This window comes from Dryobates pubescens, chromosome 13 (assembly GCF_014839835.1).
Source record: "Dryobates pubescens isolate bDryPub1 chromosome 13, bDryPub1.pri, whole genome shotgun sequence".
Classification (NCBI taxonomy): Eukaryota; Metazoa; Chordata; class Aves; order Piciformes; family Picidae; genus Dryobates; species Dryobates pubescens.
In genome coordinates this window covers 31,631,337-31,652,354 of record NC_071624.1, presented here as the reverse complement: position 1 = coordinate 31,652,354, position 21,018 = coordinate 31,631,337, and the positions used below count along the sequence as shown (strand labels likewise).

Below are 21,018 nucleotides of genomic sequence, written 5' to 3'. Positions count from 1 at the left end.
GGTTCTGAGCTGATGGCTGCTCAGGTACAGCAGGGTCTGCAGCTCTGGAGTCCCCTCCTGTCCACCCTCGACTCAACAGGTCTCTGGTAGGAGGCTGCTGGGCTGGATGGACCCTGCCCCTCCCTCAGCACAGCCACAGGCACCCAGAGCCACATCAACAGCCTCTCCCAGCCCAGCTCAGGAGGTTCTGACAGGCTCTGCTTCTGCTTCAGGGCAAGATGAGATCGCTGCAATGGTCAGGAAGGAACTCCCTCCCAGCTCAAAATGCTCTAATTAGCTGATGACATTATGGGATGTTTAAACTTCCCCTCAAGCACCAGGCATTTATCCACCGTGGAGAAGTGGTACCAAGCACAACTCAACAGCCCAGTCCAGCAGAGCAGCTCCCACAGACCCAGGGGAGCAGCCAGTGACACCAAGCTGCTTTCCCCCAACAGAGCAAGGAGCAGGGCTGGGGAGGTTCTTCTCCCCCTCTGCTCTGCCCTGCTGAGACCACACCTCCAGTGCTGTGCCCAGTGCTGGGCTCCCCACTTCAAGAGAGACAGAGACCTGCTGGGGGGAGTCCAACAGAGAGAGCCAGGAGGATGCTTAGGGGACTTGAGCATCTCCCCTGTGAAGAGAGACTGAGAGCCCTGGGGCTGTTGAGTCTGGGGAAGAGAAGGCTGAGAGGGATCTGATCAATGTCTATCAATAGCTGAGGGCTGGGGGGCAAGGGGAGGGGGCCAGTCTCTTTTCAGTGGTGCACAGCAATAAGCCAAGGAGCAATGGATGCAAACTTGAACAGAGAAGGTTTCAGCTCAACATGAGGAGAAACTTCTTTGCAGTGAGGGTGCCAGAGCCCTGGAGCAGGCTGCCCAGAGAGGTTGTGGAGTCTGGGAGATTTTCCAACCCCAGCTGGGAGCATTCCTGTGCAGAGCACCCTGGGTGCTCCTGCTCTGGCAGCGGGGGGTGGACTGGGTGATCTCTGGAGGTCCCTTCCAACCTCTGAGCATTCCGTGGTTCGGTTTGTTTGCTTGTGGGCTCTTCCCCGGCTGGCTGTCACGAGCTGCCTGCTGCAGGGCAGGCTGGGCAGGGCTGGGCAGGGCTGGGCAGGGCTGGGCAGGGCTGGGCAGGGCTCAGCTACTCACTGGTTCAAGTAGAAGCCTCTGGTGGAGGCGGTGATGCTGACGTGCCGGTCCTCCACCGTGATGACGTAGAGGTACATCAGGTCCCCGTGCATCTTCCGGTTACCGGGAGGAGGGTTCCAGCCACTCATGGTCAATACCTTCAGGCACTGCAAAGGCTACAGGAGAACACAGCAGCAGCAGCAGCAGCTTGGTCAGCAGGAGTGAAACAAACTCCCTGGAGCTCCAGGGCGTTCAGTGCTCCTTTGACCTCCTGCCCTCAGCTTGGTTCCGGGCCCGCAGCTTACAGCGGAGCCTGGGCTCGGGGCAGAGCTTTCCTCCAGCTGCTGCAGCTCTCTAACCCCCCTGGCTCTGCTGCCTTCCACCCCACAAGACAGGGGTGGAAACAGGCACCCTGGGCCTCTGGGCTGCACAGGGCATGGATTTCTTGCTGTACTGGTTTTCAAATGGCAGCTTCTGAACTGGAGTCTAAGTGGGAGGGTATGGGAAAGCCCAGGGTAATTGGTGCTGGTGTGCAGATCCTGTCTCCAGCACCCTGCAGAGGAGCAGAGCTCTGCCCTCCCTGCCAGCCCTCCCACCACAAGTGGCCATCTGACACCCTGCAAGTGTCCAGAGTGGGTGTCCGGCGCTCTGCACAAGCTCCTGGACTTTATTCCTTTGGCTAATCAGTGCTGTCCCAGCACTCATTAAGCATCAAAAGCAGAGCAAATCCCAAAGTCCAGTGCAGCCTGCAGGCCCTGAGCACCAGTTTGCTGCAAGGAATGTGTTTGAATGTCACAGGAGAACTCTACCTTCCAGTCTCTGTTCTGGGGCTGAAGGGCACACAGGGGTCTCTCTTTGCTACCTGGCAGGATATGTTCAGGAGGGGTGCAGTCAATTTGTTCCATTTCAGTACCTTTCTTCTTCCTTTTGCCACTGTCTGCAATGGGCAGAGACAGAAAGTCAGTGCTGCAAGACACAGCATTGCCTCCTCCAGCCCCCAGGCAAGGAGCAGTGCTCCCAGCGCCCCCGAGCCACGTGGGACGGCCGAGCGCTGCGATGAGGCTGAACCCAGCGAGCGGCCAGGGAAGGGAAGGGAAATGCTGACCACAGCAGAGAAGCCTTTCAGCCCCATACCTCCAAGGTCTCCTTCAGTGAAAACACTCAGGAAGGACAGTGAGTTACAGTCCACACCATTGAAGGCGTCGGAGGGGTCGAGGCTCTTCAGCAGGTCCCGGATGTGGCGCACGTGGATCCTGGCCTCCCGCACCGTGTAGGGCTCTGGGGGGCCAGAAGCAAGGGGAGAGGCTGGAGGCTCACAGCTGCCTGCTCCTCTGGCTCCCAGGGCTCACAAAGGAAGCGAGGGGTCAGAACCATGCCTGCCCCCCCCGTCTGCAGGAACTTGCCTTCCACCACTTTGAGCAGCGAGCCCTCCTGCAGCCCTTCAATGGTCTTCAGCTCGGCAAAGTTGTCCAGGACGTTGCCATCCAGCTGCAGGGAGAAGCAGGTCCTGTGGCAGGTGTCCTCACGGTCCATCAGCACTTGGTGGATCTCCTGCACCATCTCTTGAGGAGAGACCTTGAGAAGGGAAGAGCCCAGGCAGTCACTCCCAATCCCTGCCAGACTCTGCCCCTCCGCCGCAGGCCCAGAACGCCTCTCCAGGCTTGGGAAGGCAGACTGCAGCTCTCCCTCCCAGGAGATGCCTGGCTGGGGGGGCAGGGTCACAGCCTGGCACTGTGCCAAGAACTTGCCCTGGGACAGAGGTGGCAGAGAGGGCAGTGAAGGAACAGCGAGTGGCACTGCACACCTGCGGCGAGGCTCTGAGCGATGCCCAGAGGCCCCAGCGCGGTGTGCCCGTGCCCGTGCCACCCTTCCAGGCCGTGCCACCAGCAAGCACAAGGCTCCAGCGAGGCAAGGGCTGTCCCAGAGGGGCTGCTCTCCTCCCCCTGTGCTCCAGCAGCAGGGGCACTGCTGGGCTGGGAGGACTCAGGGTGGTTTACATAAGCAGCCCTGGCCGCCACAGGCTGCTATTATTAGCTTATTAACACCAACAGCCAAGGGGATTAGAGGAGAGCAAAGCTGGGCTGTGGTACAGCTCCTTCCACGGGGGCTGGCACTTGGCACTCTCTGCCAGGCTTGGGGAGATAAGGCTTCCCACTGGGTTTAGCTCCAGATGCCTCTCCCTGCAATGAGAGGCACTTGGTGCCCATGGCTTGCAGGGCAGTATCAAGCTCCATCGGAGTATCAGCCAGGCGTGCCAGAGCCCGTCCTCAGCTGCCAGCACAGCACTGTCCACATGACACATGCAGAGGGGAAGCAGAGGCAGCATTGTTCCCTGCAGCTTCAGGCTGCTCCCTGAGCTGTGCTGGCACCTGTGGTGGCTCCAAACCCAGACTAGCCTGAAGCAGCTGTCAGGGCCAGCGAGGGACTTCCCCTTCCCGAGACCCAGGAGAGCAGCCCAGGCATGGGAATGTCACTTGCCCTGTGCTCAGCTCCACACCTGAGCCCCTGTGATGGGCAAGCAGCTACACGTCAGCCCATTGCTGCTCCCCTTGCCCCACTCCTGGGACCTGGAGCAGAACACCCTCCCTATCCCTGCAGAGCCTCTGCAGGCCCCTGCCCCAGCCTGCTGCTCACACCTCCTCCTCTCTAGCAGCCCCTTGGCCAGGCAGCATCTCTCCCGCACCCTCCATGCTGCGCTGCCTCCTTCCCCACTTCATCCCATGGGGGGATGGCCGGCTCAGGGAGCTGGGGGCAGCCTGAAGGTACTGCCCAGAGCACAGGGGCTCCCTGGGCACAGCTGCTTGCCCCCCTGGCTGGAGGGGGAGCGCTGAGTGCGGCCTGGCAGCGCTGCCCACCCCAGGGGTACCTGCAGGGAGAAGGGCTCGATGCCCGGCGCGCAGATCTTGACGGTGAATCCTGTGTCCTGGATGACGATCACCTCCTGGTCGTTCCCCTCCTCTCCTGCCTCAGCCTCCTCGTGCCCATTCTGCCTGGCATCCTTCTCACCCTTGAGGCTCTCGTGTGGGCCGCTGCCATTCATCAGTGCCAGGCCAGAGGGGTGCTCTGGGCGGGGAGAGAGAGGGTCAGGGGAGGCCTGAGCCAACCGCTGCCCCCTTGGTGTGGGCAGAGAGATGCTGCCTGTGGACAGCCTCACCCTCCCCTGGCCAGCCTGAGCAGGCAGGCCTGTAAAGCTGTTTCACTCTGCACTGGGTGCTTGTCAGAGCCAGGAGTGCCAAGAGCTGCCCCTGGCAGCACAGCTGAGGCTGGGGGGCTGGCACCTTCCCCCAAGCCCAGGCAGGGAGGGCAGGGAAGCAGGGAGGACGGGGCAGGGTGCACCACGCTCAGCCCAGCACTAATAAGCACCTCAGTCAGAGGGAGGGGGTGTGGTGCTGGGTGGCCAGAGGCAGCTGGCACCTCTGCACCTACACATTCCACAGCTCCAGCCCCTCCTGGGTGCTGCTGCCCAGCCAGGGAAGGGAGGCAGAGCCAGGGCTGTGCTGCTGAGCTCACATCACACGGCAGCAGCCAGGTTACTCCAGCAGCACACAAACAGCTCCCACGGCCCTGCCTGCATCTGGGCACCCTCTGCACTTCCAGCACACCTCCTGCAGATGCCAGGGTGCCAGGGTGAGGCTCTGCCCAGGCAGTTCTGTTCAGGAGAAGGTGCTGACACTTCAGATGTGTCATGGGGAGCTCTCTGCACCTCCCTTGCTGCTCACACAGGGGCTTGGTTTCGTTTCCACTTAAGGTGGATGGTGTCAGAGAGAAGATTGAGGAAGCTGCAGGTCTCCCAGAGCAGCCTGCAGCCACCAAACCGGGCTGGGGAGCATGCTGCAGGGGAGACACTGCACTGCTGGGCCAAGGTGCTGCCAGGGCAAGCTGGAGAGAGCCACTGGGGGCAGCCTCTGCGAGAGGGGAGAGAGCCCCTGGGCCCCAGCGTGGCAGCTGGGCACTGCTCTGACCTGCCCAGGCTGCTCTGACCTGCCCACCCTGGGCAGTGAAGGCTGGCAGGGAGCAGGGGCTGTGCCCCACCAGGCGTCCTGTTGGCACAGCTGTCCTGTCCCATCTGTCCCAGCCACGCACACCCTGGCACCGACCTCCAGAGCCACTCATGGTGGCTCCAGCTTGGTGTTCCCAGGCACCCAGAGCAGGCTGAGGCCTTCCCCAGCGCTGGGAACAGCCTTTCCAAAAGGCTGCATGGGGTCAGGGCTGCTCAAAGCCAGAATGCTGCCCTGGAGCTGCCAAGCACCAAGCTGCAGCCCTCCAGCCAGCTCTGCCTGGCAGGACTCCTTCCTCCTCCTAGCAAGACACCAATCCCAGCCCAGCTGTGCTCCAGGGGAGCTGGCAGCTCCCCCCCTTCATTCCTGACACACAGACTGGTGCTGCAGCCTCAGGACCTGAAGCTCTCCTGGCTGGCACTCACCCACCAGCCCCAACTGCTGCAGCAGCTCAGAAAGCCACTCCAGAGCCGCCTGCTGCGAGCACAGGGGTGGCAGCGCCGCACCCCCTGCACATCTCTGCAGCCAAGGCGAGGCTGCAGCGACAGAACCTGCTGGGGTGTCCCCAGAGGGTCACACACCACAGCTGGCAGCAGCAGACCTGCCACAGAGCCACTGCCAGGGCCGGCTCAGGACAGGGTGGAAGGCGGGACGGAACCCCAGGGAAGCAAAGCAACAGGCAGCAGGGCACAGCCACCCGAGCAGCCCCTGCCGGCTCCAGCCCCCCAGCAGCTGCTGCTCACCTGCCCTGGCACCCAGGGCCTGTCCCCAGCACCAGCCATTCATTTCCTTGGCACATGGCACCAGAGGCCAGCCCGGGGAGAGGCCTGGCTGCGGCTCTGGCAAGCTGCAGTCACGCCAGGAAAGGAGCAAGAAGAAGCTCCACACAAACCTGCCCGGAGAGATGTGGTTGCAGCAAAACCACAGCATGCCCAGAGGGCTGGCACAGCCCTGGCTCACACCCTGCAGCCAGCACAGCACCCTCCCGGGCTGCCTGGACATGCAGTGGCGAGCAGGCAGAGCAGGGGAGCTGCTGCCGCTGCAGGGGAGCTGCTGCAGGGGAGCTGCTGCAGGGGAGCTGCTGCAGGGGAGCTGCTGCAGGGGAGCTGCTGCAGAGGAGCTGCTGCAGGGGAGCTGCTGCAGGGGAGCTGCTGCAGGGGAGCTGCTGCAGGGGAGCTGCTGCAGGGGAGCTGCTGCTGCTGCAGGGGAGCTGCTGCCGGGGAGCTGCTGCCGGGGAGCTGCTGCAGGGGAGCTGCTGCAGGGGAGCTGCTGCAGAGGAGCTGCTGCAGGGGAGCTGCTGCAGGGGAGCTGCTGCAGGGGAGCTGCTGCAGGGGAGCTGCTGCAGGGGAGCTGCTGCCGCTGCAGGGGAGCTGCTGCCGCTGCAGGGGAGCTGCTGCAGGGGAGCTGCTGCCGCTGCAGGGGAGCTGCTGCCGGGGAGCTGCTGCCGCTGCAGGGGAGCTGCTGCCGCTGCAGGGGAGCTGCTGCACCTGGGATCCCCAGCCTCACCAACAGGACAACTCAGCAGGCTTCCCAGCCAGGCTTGGCCCAGCCCCTGCCCGCCCAGCAGGGCAGCATCCCTGAACTGTGGCCCTGGCCTGCAGGCACAGAGCACTCTCCCCTCCCAGCCCTCCTTCCCCAGCTGAGTGCAGCCAGGGCTGGTACAGCTCTGCACTGTGCCAACAGAACAGACAAGTAGAGGCAACACCTCCCTGCCTGCTGGTGCCAGGAGCTCCAGCTCCAGCCAGCACTGACTGCAGTGCAGGAACCCAGGCTGAGGCCGGGACCCAAGGCCAGCAGGGCTCGCAGGGAGCGGGGCAGCTCCAGCAGCCTTCTGTTCCCGGCCCAGCCGATGGCACCACAGGGAGCTGGGAGCTTGCCTGCTGGGTGCTGACTCATGGCATGTGCTCTCCCTGCAGGGAGCAGAGCTGCACCCACCTGCCTCAAAACTGGGTCACCAGCTCCCGGTGCCCGCCGCAGGCCGGCTGTGCCGCGGCCTCAGCGGTGCCAGCAGGGAGAGGGAGGCAAAGCCGCCGGGCAGGTGGGAGCAGCGTGGCCAGGATGGCAGGAAGAGCAAAGGGGGCACCTGGCAGGCACCTGCAGAGCCCTCCCTGCTGCCCCTCACTCCCAGCTCAAGCCCCAGGAGCTGTGTTCAGCTGTGTCCCACCCGCAGGAGAAGCTGCCGTGCCCCGGCTGCGCCACAGGAGGTGGCCGAGGCACAGGGCCCTGTCCCACCCGCTCCTCAGCCACAGGCTGTGACCTCCAGCTGCCCCCAGCCCCCCCCAGGGACGTGCCAGGCACCCAGCAAGGACCCTCCTGCCCCCGGTGCCCGGCGTGTGCCCGCGGGCACGGCGCAGGCTGCCGAGGCGCTGGCTGCCGGCCCAGCTGCGACACCACGCTCCCAGCAGGCTCCCAGCGCAGCCTGAGCAAGCCTCCTGCACGGGCAAGACCCAGGCAAAGCAGAGCAGGGCTGAGGGGGGAGGTGGCACAGGCACCCCCTCCCCCGGGCATCGCCTGGCAGAGAGCATCAGGACGAGGAGCGGGCCTGCTCTGTGCCCCTGGACACACCAAGGTGCCAGCCCCTGCTCCACTCCCTGCAGAGCTAGGGGCACCTCAAGCCCAAGCAGCCGGGCCCCTGGCACGCAGGAGGGTCCTCAGCCGAACCCGAGGGCTGCCGGCGGCGGCCCCCGACAGAGAGCGCAGCTCAGGGGAGCCTTTGTTACTGACTGATGGCCGCTCGCAGGCAGCCGCCGGAGCCGAGGCAGTCACTGATCCCCTTCCGAGCCCAGCAGCTCAGCCAGCCACGGAAGGCTGCTGAGAGCTCAGCTGCTCTGCAGGGACTGCCCTGGCGATGGAGTCTCCTGCCCTGCAGTCAGCAGCGCTGGAGGTGTACAGACCCCAACCCCTTCCAGCCCTGAGCTCAGCACTGCTCCTTGGCAGCAGCCCCAGCGGCATTCCGAGGCCCAAACTCTGCCTTTCTCTCCTCAAAGGCACTTGGAATGCTGAGCAGCATCAGACGGTGCCTGCAGGCTCCCACCCAGCTGTGCCTGCAGCTCCAACAGCTGCTGCTGGCACAGGGAAAGCAGCGAGGAGCTGAGGCAGGCAGCAAGCAGGCAGCTCGGGGCTGCCTCCCTGCACATCCCCAGCCAGAGAGAGGCCGAGGCCAACATCCAGCACTGCACACAGCAAAGGGAAACAAAACCTGGGGACAGAAAGGCAGAAATTGACCTTGAGACTTACAAACCCAATAACCTGAGCTTCTCGCCGCCCAGACGTCCTGCCAAGGACAAACCCACGGTGCTACCATGTGGTGGCATGCTGCAGACTGGCACGGGCTCCAGCAGTGCTGTGCCAGCTCATGGAGGAGGAGAGGAGGAAAGCAGGATGCGGCCCAGCAGCTGCTCCCCTCCCACACCGCAGCAAGGGGCCAGGGCCCCACTGTCCCCACAGCACTGGAAAGATGCATGGAGAGGAGGAGGAGGAAGAGCTCATCCCTGTGCTCAGGGCAGCTGCAGAGCTGCTCCATCCCCACAGCCTGGGCATCCCCCCTGACCTGTGAGCCAACACTGCCGTGTCCCTCACCGTCCCCCACTGCTCCCTGCCCTGGCAGAGCCACCCCCAGCCCTCAGGGGTCTGTGCCTGCAGCCACAGACCAGAAGGCTTTGCCTGGTGAATGAAGGCAAAAGCCAGCAAAAGCCTTCACGCCTGCTGGGTAAGGTGGACAAGGCACAGGCAGGTCCCTCCGTGCTACACACCCTGGGGGGCACATCTCACCACCTTCCTCCTTTTCCTCCTCCTGGGAAGTCAAAACACCACCTCCTGCCCCCTCTGTCCCTCCTGCTGCCCCATCCCAGGGGCACACACCGCCAAGCCACCCGCCCCCAGCACGGGCACACAGTGTCTGGCCACAGGAAGCACACCAGAGCCAGGCTGCTGAGCACCTAGAGGGGTGAGCTGCTTTTTCTTCCTCCTCTTCTTCTGCTGCTGCTGCTTTGTGGGCAGTGCCAGGGCCTCAGGGACAGGACCACAGTCCTGGGGCGGCAGCTGGCTGGCGGGGATGGCTGGCACGACTCTGCTTTGGGCTGGGGAGGTTCTCCCCACGCTTGCTGGCAGAGCAGAGGAAGGTGTCCCAGGGCTCCCCGGGGAGGCAGCGGCAGCCCCCCAGCTCAGCGCCCTGTCCGGTCCCAGCGAGGCCGCTCGTCCCTCGCCGGCCGGCCGGGCTCCAGGGGCTGCGTCTCCCCCACCAGCTGCGGCCACCTGCCCTTCCCGGCGGCAGGGCCCGTGGCCCGAGCCACCGGCCTCAGGTTTCAGGCAGCTCCGGAGCGACTGAGCATGATCAGCCCCAAGGTCGGCTGGAAGGGCAGGCGCTGCCCGCCGGGGAGGGCCCGCGCCGCCGGCCACGGCTCCCGCGCTGCCGGCCACAGCCCCCACGCCGCCGGCCACGGCTCTTGCACCGCCGGCCACGGCTCCTGCTCCCCCGGGCACGGCCCCCGCGCCGCCGGCCACGGCTCTTGCACCGCCGGCCACGGCTCCTGCTCCCCCGGGCACGGCCCCCGCGCCGCCGGCCACGGCTCTTGCACCGCCGGCCACGGCTCCTGCTCCCCCGGGCACGGCCCCCGCGCCGCCGGCCACGGCTCTTGCACCGCCGGCCACGGCCCCCGCGCCGCCGGCCACGGCTCTTGCACCGCCGGCCACGGCCCCCTCGCCGCCGGCCACGGCTCCTGCTCCGCCGGGCACGGCTCTTGCACCGCCGGGCACGGCTCCTGCTCCCCCGGGCACGGCTCCCGCGCCGCGCTCGGCACACACCGCCGCTCCATCAGCCTCGGCCAGGGCTTGGATGTGTCGAGGGCACCTGTGCAGGCTTCCAGTCACAGCCGTGCTGGGGATGATGTCTGGATACAGCCCGGCGCGGCGGGCAGCCTCTGGCCCGTCGGGGCGGCCGGCAGGAGGCTTCGGCAGGAGCGGCGAGCTCTCCTCGGGCGAGTCGGAGCGGCGCGGCTGGAAGAGCAGCTCGGTGACATGCCTGCAGCAGCTGGCGAAGAGGCTGTTCCCCATGCTCCCGGGCGGCCCGGCTCCCACAGCGCCGGGCTAGACAGGCTGTGCTGCTGCCGCTGCGTGCCGAGGTCCCCAGCGGGCAGGCTCCCGGGCGCCGGCCCTCGCCCTCCGCAGCCCGGACCTGCTGGCCTGCTCTCGCGGTCCAGAGGCAGCTCCTTCTCGTCCCCAGGGTGGCAGGAGGCAGGGGCCTGGCAGCTGGCTTCACAGGGGGCCCCGCACACCGAGCTCGCCCCCCGCTCGCTCACCACATCCGGGCCGGCAGCAGCTCCCCCCAGGCGCCCCCCGCTGACCTTCGCCCCTCCGCCGCCGGCGCCCCCAGGGGCGACTCCCCGGGGCTGGAGCTCTGCCGTGCCCGAGCCAGCCCGGAGGTGTGCCCGAGGGGCCGGCGGGGCAGGGGGGTGCCAGCCCCAGCCCCAGCCCTGCCCGGTTATAAATAGCCCCGGCCGGAGCGCCGCAGCGGTGCACCACGGGACGGGCGCTGGGGCACCCCGGGGCTGCCAGCCCTGCCAGCTGCGCTGAATGCCAAGGCCTGGGCAGTTACTATGGCACGCCTGGGCCCGGGCACAGCCATCCATACCAAGCAGGCAAGCACAAAACAGCCGGGCAGGGAAAGCAGCGAGCGGTCTCCAGAGGGAATTCTCTGTCCTCCGCCGTATCAGACACAAACCAACCACAAACCACACAGACAATCCCCTGAGGCCTCTCCTCTCCTCTCCTCACCTCCACTTGAGAAATCCCAGCAAGTGGAGCAGGGATTTAGGGAGCTGGAGGCTCCTGCAAGCACCAGGTGCCCCAGGGAGGCCGCAGCAGAGCAGGTCGCAGCGTGCCACCAGCCAGGCTGTGCCACGGCCACCGGCGACCTGCCTTCCCCTGGCAGCACTGCCAGGCCCCACCAGCACCCACCCACACCAACACCCCGCTGCTTGGGTCCCTCTGGTGGCCCTGATCTCCCAGGGTGGGTGACAAGAGTGGGATCTTTCAAACATGGGCTGTGATGTGCAGGCCCTGGCCCTGCTCAGCAAAGCCCTGGTGCCCGCTTGGCAAACCTGGCAGCTCCCCCACCCTGGGCAGCCCAGGCTCCAGCACAGGCTTCCCTGGCAGGGCTCCCAGGCACTCAGCATGCCTCTGTGGATGGGAAGGGGCACAACTCTGCCCTGGGCAGAAGATAAATACGTGCCACATGCCCAGGACAGGATGTCAACGCTCAAAGCCAAGAGCACGCAGCTCACGTGAGCCCTTGCTCAAGGCCAGCACAGCTCACATGGACAGAGGGCAATCCCTGCCCCCAAGGCAGCCCTGGGAAGGTCAGGAGCAGCCCCTGGAGCCCCCGTCCCAGCAAGCCACCTGCCAGGAGAAGGGCAGAAACCAGCTGAAAAACAGACAACAGAAACACCTGGCTAGCTTCTGGTGTCCCTTGAAGGAGAAGAGGAACCAGGAGAGAGGTCTCTCTGCCACTCCAGCTCCTTTGAGTTGCTGTCCCAACAAGCAAGGGGCCCTGGGGTTGGCTCCTGGGCCTGGGAGCCCCAAAACAAGGCACCCCTGTGCCTTGGGAGCCAGCACCAGCTTTCAGCTCACATCAGCATCAGTACCTCATGTTTTTCTGATGCCTTTTGAACGACTTCAGAAGTATTAACAGCTTCAACTCTTCCTCCTGACAGAGAGACCTCTGAGAACAGGTAAAGCAATCTCCCCCTGGTCAGGAGGTCTCCTGAACCTGAGCAGCACTTCCTCAGCTCAAGCCAAAGCAGCTCAGAGCAGGGCAGTGCAGGCCAGCTCCAACACGTGGAGGCTGGTGGCAGTGGAGCAAATGCCAGCTGCAACTCAGATGAATTACAAAGGGCAATAAACAGCCTAATGAACGCTGAATGAAGTGACTAAACAAAGAGGCATCACCTCCAGAGATGGCCCTGGTGGCCTGGCCAGCCCAGCCCAGCCCAGCCACCAGGCAGACACGGCAGAGCAGCCTCCTTCCACCTCCTCCACGGAAACCACAGCTTCCCTGAAGCCTCCAGCACCGGAGGTGCCACAAGCACCTCTTCACCAAGCACCACAGGGACTCCTCAGAGCTGCTCAGGAAGCCCTGGCTGGCTGGGGCCCATCTGTGGGCAGAGGGGTAAGCACCACCTTTGCTTTGCAGCGGCTCCCCGGTGCCGGGGCCTGGGCTGCAGCCCAGCTCTCAGCAGGGCCCTGGCCTCACTGGGCTGCCGTGGCACCCACCTCCCACGGGTGGCAAGAGCAGGGATGGCTCATTCTTAGCTCCTGTGCATCCCAAGTTTGGCTGGTACAGACTGAAACAGCTCCAGCCACATTCCAGCCTGCTCAGAAGTTTGTGGCTTGCCTGTGTTCATGTTGGTGCTGGACTGGTGCACCACAGCTGTGCCCTGGGGCACTCTCGGGGTCCCACAGCTGCAGGCTCAGGCACTTACAGGCACCAGAACGCCTCCTGCTTTGCATCTGGCACCCCCAGTCACCCACACCGTGCTCTCCACACCTGGGAACTCCACTTCAGGCCCTGTGCAAGCTTTCTGTGTGCCCACAGCTCAGGAAGCTCAGCCCTGAAACCAGCTGGCTGGGCGACCCCCCTCCAGCAACCTGCAACTCAAACACCACACAGACCGGGAGCAAAGAGTAGCACCTAAGGCAAAGGGCAAAGATCAGCACCAGCAAAACCATCAGCTCTGGGGGAAGAGCACGTTTCTCACAGGCCAGGAGAAGAGATGTGGAGGAGGGAATCACACTCCAGACACCAGCACTCAGCTGAGGGCTCTGCCAGAGGTGCATTTTACTCTGCACACACCTCAGCTGCAGAAGGCTACCCAGGAGAGCCCCAGACAATGCACTCCCCTGCAGTGGGCCCAGCAGAGCATCAGGCCTGCAGACAGGAGCAGGCACAGCTGCAGGGTGGTGCAGTGCTGCTCCAGCTTCACCCCACGCTGCCCTCCCCCACTGCAGCCACAGCAGCTCCGGAGGGGACTCCGCGCAGCGCAAGCCTGGGAGGACCCTGCCAGACCCTACCCAGACCTCCATGTGGACCCCAGGACCCACAGAGGTGACAGAGAGGGCTCTGGGTAGGGTTAGCATGGGAGAGCTGATGGCTGTGATGCTGTGCCCAGCAGCTCTCTCTGCCTTCCTGCATCCTGTGGCACCGATGTGCCAATTAGCCCACAGCCTCCCACTCGGCCAGCCCTGTGCCAGCTGCCCACAGCTGCCCCAGGCCAGCAGCAGCCTGGGAAACTCCCTCATCCCACAGCAACATCTCTGCCAGGGACACTGAGCACCCTGTCCCACCTCACACAGTGCCACAACCCCAGCTGGCACCACAGCCCACCTTAACCTGCACACCGAGCGTTCAGGCTGGCAGAGGCTTTGGCACCTCTGCCAGCAAGGTGAGAGCCTTGCCCCCCACACCTTCATGCAGGGCACCACTGAGAGGCAGCATCCACATCACCACCCCCAGTGCCACACAGCCACCAGGCAGCATCCACATCACCACCCCCAGTGCCACCCAGCCCAGCAGGAGGGCAGCAAGGGAGAGCCTGGGAAGCAGGGCTGGAGTCAGGCTAATCCCACCCCCAGGAGCTGCAGGCAAGCAGGGCAGGAGCCACCCTCCTGCAGCTTTATGTTGCTGGGCAGTAACTGCACAACAGTCCTCTGAGCCTGCAGCTCTGTCAACAGGTTGCAGCAGAGCTCCAAAGAGAAGGAGAAGGGCAAGCTAGGGAAATGTTTTCAAAGCTGAGCCATTAGTGCAATGCCGCTGTGCTGGAGGGGACCTCTCTCCAGGGCTTGCTTCACAGGCTTCTTCCCTCAGGACCAGTCAGGCAGCAATGAGCAGCAGTTATTTCTTCAGCCTGAGAAAGGAGCTTGCTCCTGCCAGCACAGAGGTCCCACCCAGAGGTGGGACAGGCAGGGTTGGTCACCCCTGTGAGCACATCCCTGCTGCAGTGTCAACAGAGTGCCAGGTAACCACTCCTGCCAGGCTCACTAACCTTAAACAGCTGGAATGCAGAACAGAAAGTTCAGCTGGCAGAGGGGCATGTGGCAAGCTCTGCTGCACCAGCCACGTGCTGCTGGGAGCTGAGAACCAGGCACTGACCCTTGGACAGCCTTGCTGCTGCTGCAGGAGAAGTGACCTGCTGCCAGAACAGCCACAGCCACCACCGCCATGCTCTGGTCATCAGCTTGGGTGCTCTGTCCAAGCACTGCCCCCGGGGGTTTGGCTCCTCCAATGCACATCACAGACCTTCAGAGCTCTGGGGAGTGACAAGCAGCAGGGCACAGGGCAAGGGAGCAGAGTGAGTGCTGGGAGGCTGTGGCAGGACAGGGGGGAGATGCCAAGCCCAGCAAACCCAGCAGTCTCCTCAGAGGGCTGTCTCTGCCGTGCAGGAGGCAGTGCTGCCGCTGGATTTATCTAGGTGCGTGCTCCTGACCTACTTACTTCCACTTTTCAGCTGGGAAACCCAGGAGCAGGGCTGCTCAGGCAGAGCAGTGAGCTTCCAGCAGGAGCTCAGCACTCTTATCTCGCTGGCAGAACCACCCCAGACACCATCCCCTGGGCTCCCCTACCCCATCCTGCTGCACAGACACTGCGTTATCAGGCTCCTTTCCGCTCCTTACCCTTGTAGCAGGGATCAGATTTCTCTTGCACAATGTTCCTCTGATTCTCCCCCCCAAGTGCCTGTTCAAACTGCACACTGAGAGCCCAGCTGCCAGCAGATCAGCCCTTTCCAAGCCTCCAAGGTCGGGCGACACACAGGGATAGCAGATCCCCAGATTAAGAATCAGCCTCCTGACCTTGCTCCTCGTGCACAGCCGCTCCTGGGCCTCCCCAGCGGTCTCCCACCACCACCTGCATCCTCTGCTCTCTTGAGAGAAGATGTGGCTGGAGATATGGGTGGCTGGAAGCACAGGGCCAGAGAGATCTCGCTGGGAAAAGCCAATCTTTGGGCAAGCCAAGGTTGAAAAGCATCTGCTGGCAGCCAGAAGCACTACTGAACTGGCCTGGGAGACAAACTTCTTCCAGGGCAGCAACAAGTGCAGGACAAAACTAATCCAAGAGTGGCTGTCCCTTGATCTCCTGCTAGCTGATAAGGAGGATGATTAAACCTGTAACTGCCCCCACCAGGAATCGCTGCAGCAGCCCCAGCTGGCCCTGGTTTTGTCTGTCCCTGCACACAGAATCGCTGTCCCTGATGGTTTTGTCTAGCTTGGAGGTACAGAGAAGCACTTATCAGCCCTCCCACCTCTCACCAGCCAGAGAGCACAGCCCCAAGTCTCAAGGCCTGGCACAGCAGCAGGGTGCCTTTCCTCAGTGAAATGCCCCCCCCAGGGCCTGCCCACTGCCCAGACAAAGAAGGGTGCCCAAGCTGGGCGCTCCGAGAGCTGCACAGGCAGCACTGGGTGCACCAGGGCAGAGCCTGAGCTGAAGCTCCCTGGCTGGCAGAGCCTGAGCTGAAGCTCCCTGGCTGGCAGAGCCTGAGCTGAAGCTCCCTGGCTGGCAGAGGCCTAGGAACCAGAGCCTGTCCCACCGCTGATGCCAGAGGGCAGGCTGCCCCCAGCTCCAGTGCAGCACAGCACCTCTCTCATGCACCACTCCAGCCCCAGGCTCCCAAGCAGGACAGGAGCCCTCCTCCCCCTCCTCCCCAGCCCCCGGAGGGGACTGAGCAACCCTGCAGGGCTGAAAGCCGGTGAGGCCTTTTCCACCTGCCTGCTCCTTCAGCAGCCTGCCGAGGCTGGCATCGCAGCACATCACTCTTTAGCCCAGCTGCTGGCAGGGGCCGCCCGCCGCGCAGGGGGCAGGAGGCGCTCAGCAGCCTGCTGCCAGCTCCTGAGCGGCATCCAGCCTGCTCCCTGAACTTTGCTTTGGGTGGCAAACTCCAAAAACTCCCCTGGCCCCCATAAACCCCGGGGCGGGGGGGGAGGAAGTGGCAGTCACTGGCTCAGCAGCTCCGCGTGGTGGCTCGGGCCGAAGGCCGGCCCCAAGCCGTGCTGCTGCCACCCTTCGTTCCCTTGCACAGGAAAGGTCAGGGGAAAGAGCCGAGCTGGAGAGCGGCGCTCAGGACCGTGACCTCCCGAAGATACAATGCACCAAACTCAGACAACTGCAGAGCAGGTGACGGTCTCCCCTGGCCTGCACCCAAAGCCACGGAGGTGGTGCTGGACGCGGGGCTGCACTCTGTCCCCGGTCTGAGCCACTCAGGCTCCGGTTTCAAACGAGAGCAGGCAGCAAAACGGGAGTTAACGCCAGCAGCTTTCAGCCGAGGTCTCGACCGAGCCATGTGCCCTTCCCAGGCAAGGCAAAGTTCTTGCTCTTGAGCATTTCCCAGCGTGCCAGCAGCTCCTGCACGCCAAACGCCCTGGAGAGCCAGCTCCCTCCTGCCTCTCGCAGCAGGGACGCCAACAGCCCGAAGCGGGGCAGTGCCCGCACCCCGGGTGCCCAGCGTGCCCGCAGCCAACTTCGGGCCCTGCCGGCCGCTCCTGGAAGCCTGCCCCGCACCAGGCGCCCCGGCCGCTACCAGCAAGGGCCCCGCACGGTGACAGGAACGGCAACCGCTTCCCCGCAGCCGAGGCCCCGGGCACCGGCGGGCCCTGCCCCGTGGATCGCCCGGCCCGGCCCGGCCCGCTGCGGCGCCTGGCAGGCCCGGGCCTGGGCAGCGGCGGGGCCGGTCGGGGGAGCTGCGGGGCCCCGGCGCGGGCACTCCCCCCCCGCGGCCGCGCGGTGGTGCGGCCCGGTGAAGGTGACCTTCACCGGAGCCCGGGGCTCCCTGCTCCGCGGGGACAGGCCCGGCCGGGCCGGGGCCGCCGCACGACGCGGCCGATCCCTCGCGGTTACCTCGGGTCCCGTCCTTCGGCTCGGCCTCGCCGGGACACGGAGGAGCTGCAGGAATCACGCGTCCCGGCCCCGCTGCCAGCGCCGCGGCCTCCGGCCCTGGCAGCCAGCGGCCTCCCCCAGCAAGGCGGCGGCCCCGGGGAGCGCTGCGCGGAGCCTCCCTGAGCCGCGGATCGGCCGTCGGGGCCCGACACGGCTGCCCCGCAAAAAAACCCTGCGCCGGGCCGGGGGGGCCGGGAAGCCGGCCCTGCGGCGAGGCAGCTGTGCCGGGCCCGGGCAGCCCCGGCGGGGTCTCCCCTGACAGGACGAGCAGCCCAAGTTGACAGAAGCGCCCCAGCTCCCCGTGACGGCCCCGATCCCCGCTCCCCTGTCACCCCGCGACACCCCCGGCGCGCCCCGTGCGCCGCGGCGCCGGGAAGGGGACGGCGGGTGCGCCCCGCTGGGACGTTTCCCGCCCCGGGACGGGCACCCCAGCCCCGCCAGTCCCCTCCGCTCCCGGCCAGCCGCGCTCCCGTCGAAGGCCCCCGTCCCGGCCGAGCCGCGGCGATCCCCTTACCGGGGCGCTGCTGCGTCTCCGCCGGCCTCCTGCCGCGGGGCCCCGGCTCCTGCTGCTCGCCGCCCTGCGCGGCAGCCGGCACGGCGGCCGGCGGCATCTCGTCCGCTTTAATGACCATGGGGCCGCGCCGAGCCCCGCGCCCGCCCGCCCGCCGCGAAGGACAGCGCCGCTCCGGCCCCACGTGGTGCAGCGGCCCCGCGCCGCTACGGCAGCCGCCCGGGACCAACCTCCGCCGCCCCGGCAACGCCTTAAAGGGGCAGCGCCAGGGCCCGCGCGAACCGCCCCCGGCAGCGAGCCGCGGCCGCGCCTGGCGCCCGGCCAGGGAGGGGGAAGCGGGGCTCGGGGAGGCCCCGGGGAAGGTCACCCTCTGCTGCAGCCGCTCGCTCCCGCCCAGTTCCCTGCGACCTTCCCGGAGGCCGCAAGGTCGCCCGGCGGGCCCGGGGGTTGGCGGCGCCCCGGCCGCAGGCGCTCGGGGAGCTGCTGCGGCGGGGCCCCTGCGCCCGGTGCCGCACGGCCACGGCTGCTTCTGCTTTCGCCGCAGCTCCGAGGGCTGGCCTGGGGCTCCCGGCGGGCTCCCGGGACAGCGGGGAGCCGCTGAGCACGGCCCAGCCATCTTCCTGAAGTTGGGGTCCCGAGGCGGGAGGGGCTGCAGAGACGGCGGGAGCGCTCCCGGGGGGCGTGGAGGGTGCGGTGGGGCTGCCCGTGCCCTCGCCAGGGCAGCGGCTTGGCCGTGCAGCTCTTACTCTGTGTTAGCGGGGCTGGGTACGGACCCAGTGCCAGGCGCTGCTGGGGGACGCGGGCTCCTGGCGGCCCTCTGCAGCCCAGCAGCTCACAGAATGGGTTGCGTTGGAAGAGTCCTTCAAGATGGTCTAGTCCCAGCCCCCCTGCCATGGGCAGGGACACCTTCCGCTAGCCCGGGTTGCTCAAGGCTCCATCCAGCCTGGCCTTGAGCACTTCCAGGGATGGGACATCCACAGCTCTGGGCAAACTGTTGCTGTGCCTCACCCCCCTGACTGTGAAGAATGTCTTCCCAAATACCATAGAATCAGTTAGGTTGGAAAAGATCTGAGAGCTCATCAAGTCCAACCTATCACCCAGCACCTCAGGACTCCTAAACCATGGCTCCAAGTGCCACATCCAATCCCTTTCTGAACACCTCCAGGGACAGTGACTCCACCACCTCCCTGGGCAGCACATTGCAATGGCCAACAACTCTGTGAAGAACTTTCTCCTCACCTCCAGCCTAAACTTCCCCTGGCACAGTTTGAAACCATTACCCCTTGCCCCATCACCACACTCCCTGATGAAGTTCCTCCCTGTCTTCCCTGTAGCCCCCTTTAAAAGGGGGAATCAGTTCTTTACAGGATGCTGTAAGCTCTCCCCAGAGTTGTGGAGCAGCTCTGGGTGGTGAGGCAGGAGTCAGAGATCTTCGTGGTGTGTGGTTTGGAGGCGCTGGGGCAGGACAGGACAACCCTGTGCAGATTTCAATCTCCTTTATTAAGAAAGAAAGGCAATAGTACAACAACTCCTAAAAGTACAGCTCCATACTCTGGGTACGAAGGGGGTCGGAAAAGCACTTGGTTGGAAAGCAAAGTGGACGTTAACATGGGCCCGGCAAGGATGGTGACACGGGGTGGAATGAACATTCAGATAGAGCAGAGCAGTATCAAACCTTTGGCATCTGTCCCACCACAGTGGCTCTCCCCAGCACGAGGCACAGGCTTCTGTTGTTCTCAGCTGAGCTTCACAAACTCGGCCAAGGAGAAGGTTTCTGCTCTGAGAGAACTGCAGCCGCCCTGGGACCAGGGCAGCTGCACCCAAGGGCTGCTTCCTTCCCTGTCCCCCTGCCAGAGCGCTCCTCAGGGACCCCAAGCATGGCTCTGGCCAGGCAGAGGTGTTGTCCCCACCTAAGGAGGCCTCTTACAACCTTGGCAAGCTCTGGGATGACAGCAACCTTCTGTGTGACCTTGAAACACCCAAGCTAACACAGATGGTGCCCACCCTTGCAGGGCTGAGGGGCTGTGGGTCTGCTTGGGGGGCAAGGGCCTCTTTGTTCAGCCATACAAAGATCTGAGGGGTTCCCATGGCCTGAGAGCTCTCATTCCCAATGACAGGGGCAGGGACCTCTTTTGGACGCCACAAGACCAGTGAAATCTGTAGGAAAGAGGCTGGAGGCATCACCACAGCCTGTGGAGGGCCGGGTGCCACATGGGCTGGTGTTGGGTGCAGCCAGAGGGGGCAGGACCGTGGCCTCGGGGAGCAGGGCAGCCGTGCCCAGCGAGGGGACAGGGCACTCGTGGCTGTGCTCTCGCAGACCACGCTGCATGCCAGGATCCTCGGCGGCCGTGCCCATTGATCCCAGGGCTGCCTTGCTCACCAGCCTGGCACGCTGGCAGTGCTGATCTTATCTGCAGCGTGAGGCAACCCACGGGCAGGAGGGAGGGAGGCAGGGAGGGAATTCTCTCTCCCCTCCTATCGTGTTCCCTGCAGGACCTGGCAGCCAGGCGCCGACAGTGCAAGAGGGTGACAAGAACAGACGTGCAGCGAGGCGGCCCTGGCGTCACTACAGCCAGACTGGCTTGTCAGGAAGCTGGGAATGCCGGGGCTGGTGCTCCCGGAGAAGGGCAGGATGTGGCAGCTTCACCAGGCCGGCAGGAGCCTCTTGGCAAGGCTGCACATGAAGCCCTTGCGAGGTCCCAAAGATGGGAGTCCGTCAGCAGGCTGCTGATTGACCTTCCCGGCGGGGAGAGCAGCACCGCGGCGCTGTCTTCCCTCTGCCTCCTGGGAGCTGCTTCTGGGGAACAAGGGGAGGCTTGGGCTGGGTGTTAGGGAGAAATTCTTCACAGCAAGAGAGACTGGCTGTTGGGATGTGCTGCCCAGGGAGGTGGTGGAGTCCCCATCACTGGAAGTGTTTAGGAAGAGCCTGGACGAGGCTCTTGGTGCCATGGTTCAGTTGATTAGGTGGTGTTGGGTGATAGGTTGGACTCGAAGGTCTTTTCCAACCTGGTTAATTCCATTCTGTGATTCTATTCTAACTCATGCCTGGAGATGCACTGTGCAGAGCACAGCAACCCCTGGCTGTGGCTGGCTCCAGCTCTCCAGCCACTTCAGGCAGATGTTTCTTGCTGTGTCACTGCTGGCTTTCCTGGTCACCCAGGAGAGACCACCCCTTGGCCCCTCCATGGTGGCTGCCCCTATGCAGCACCCATGGCTGGGCTCTGCACCCAACCTCACCTGCACTGAGGGGGTTTGCAGAAAGCCTTGGGGTCACACAGGATCAACCAGGTTGGAAGAGACCTCCAAGATCATGCATTCCAACCAACCACCCAACCCTACCTAATCAGCTAAACCATGGCACTAAGTGCCCCATCCAGGCTCTTCTTAAACACCTCCAGGGACACTGACCCCACCACCTTCCTGGGCAGCCCATTCCAATGGGCAAGCTCTCTGTCTGTGTAGAAGTTCTTTCTGGCTTGGGGA

General features: G+C 64.7%; 1 protein-coding gene across 1 annotated transcript in view; it reads right to left on the bottom strand.

Annotated features, from left to right (window-relative positions):
- Positions 1-17,702, bottom strand: part of CLUH (clustered mitochondria homolog) — a 41,257-nt gene extending 23,555 nt beyond the window's left edge. The window contains exons 1-6 of the mRNA XM_054166591.1: positions 17,539-17,702; positions 3,973-4,169; positions 2,510-2,681; positions 2,241-2,384; positions 1,916-2,043; positions 1,128-1,282 (exon numbers count right to left, since the gene is read on the bottom strand). Of these exons, the coding sequence (XP_054022566.1) occupies positions 1,128-1,282; positions 1,916-2,043; positions 2,241-2,384; positions 2,510-2,681; positions 3,973-4,169; positions 17,539-17,656 (914 nt within the window). The 5' untranslated portion in view covers positions 17,657-17,702. The remainder of the gene's footprint in view (positions 1-1,127; positions 1,283-1,915; positions 2,044-2,240; positions 2,385-2,509; positions 2,682-3,972; positions 4,170-17,538) is intronic.
- Between the last annotated feature and the right edge of the window lie 3,316 nt (positions 17,703-21,018).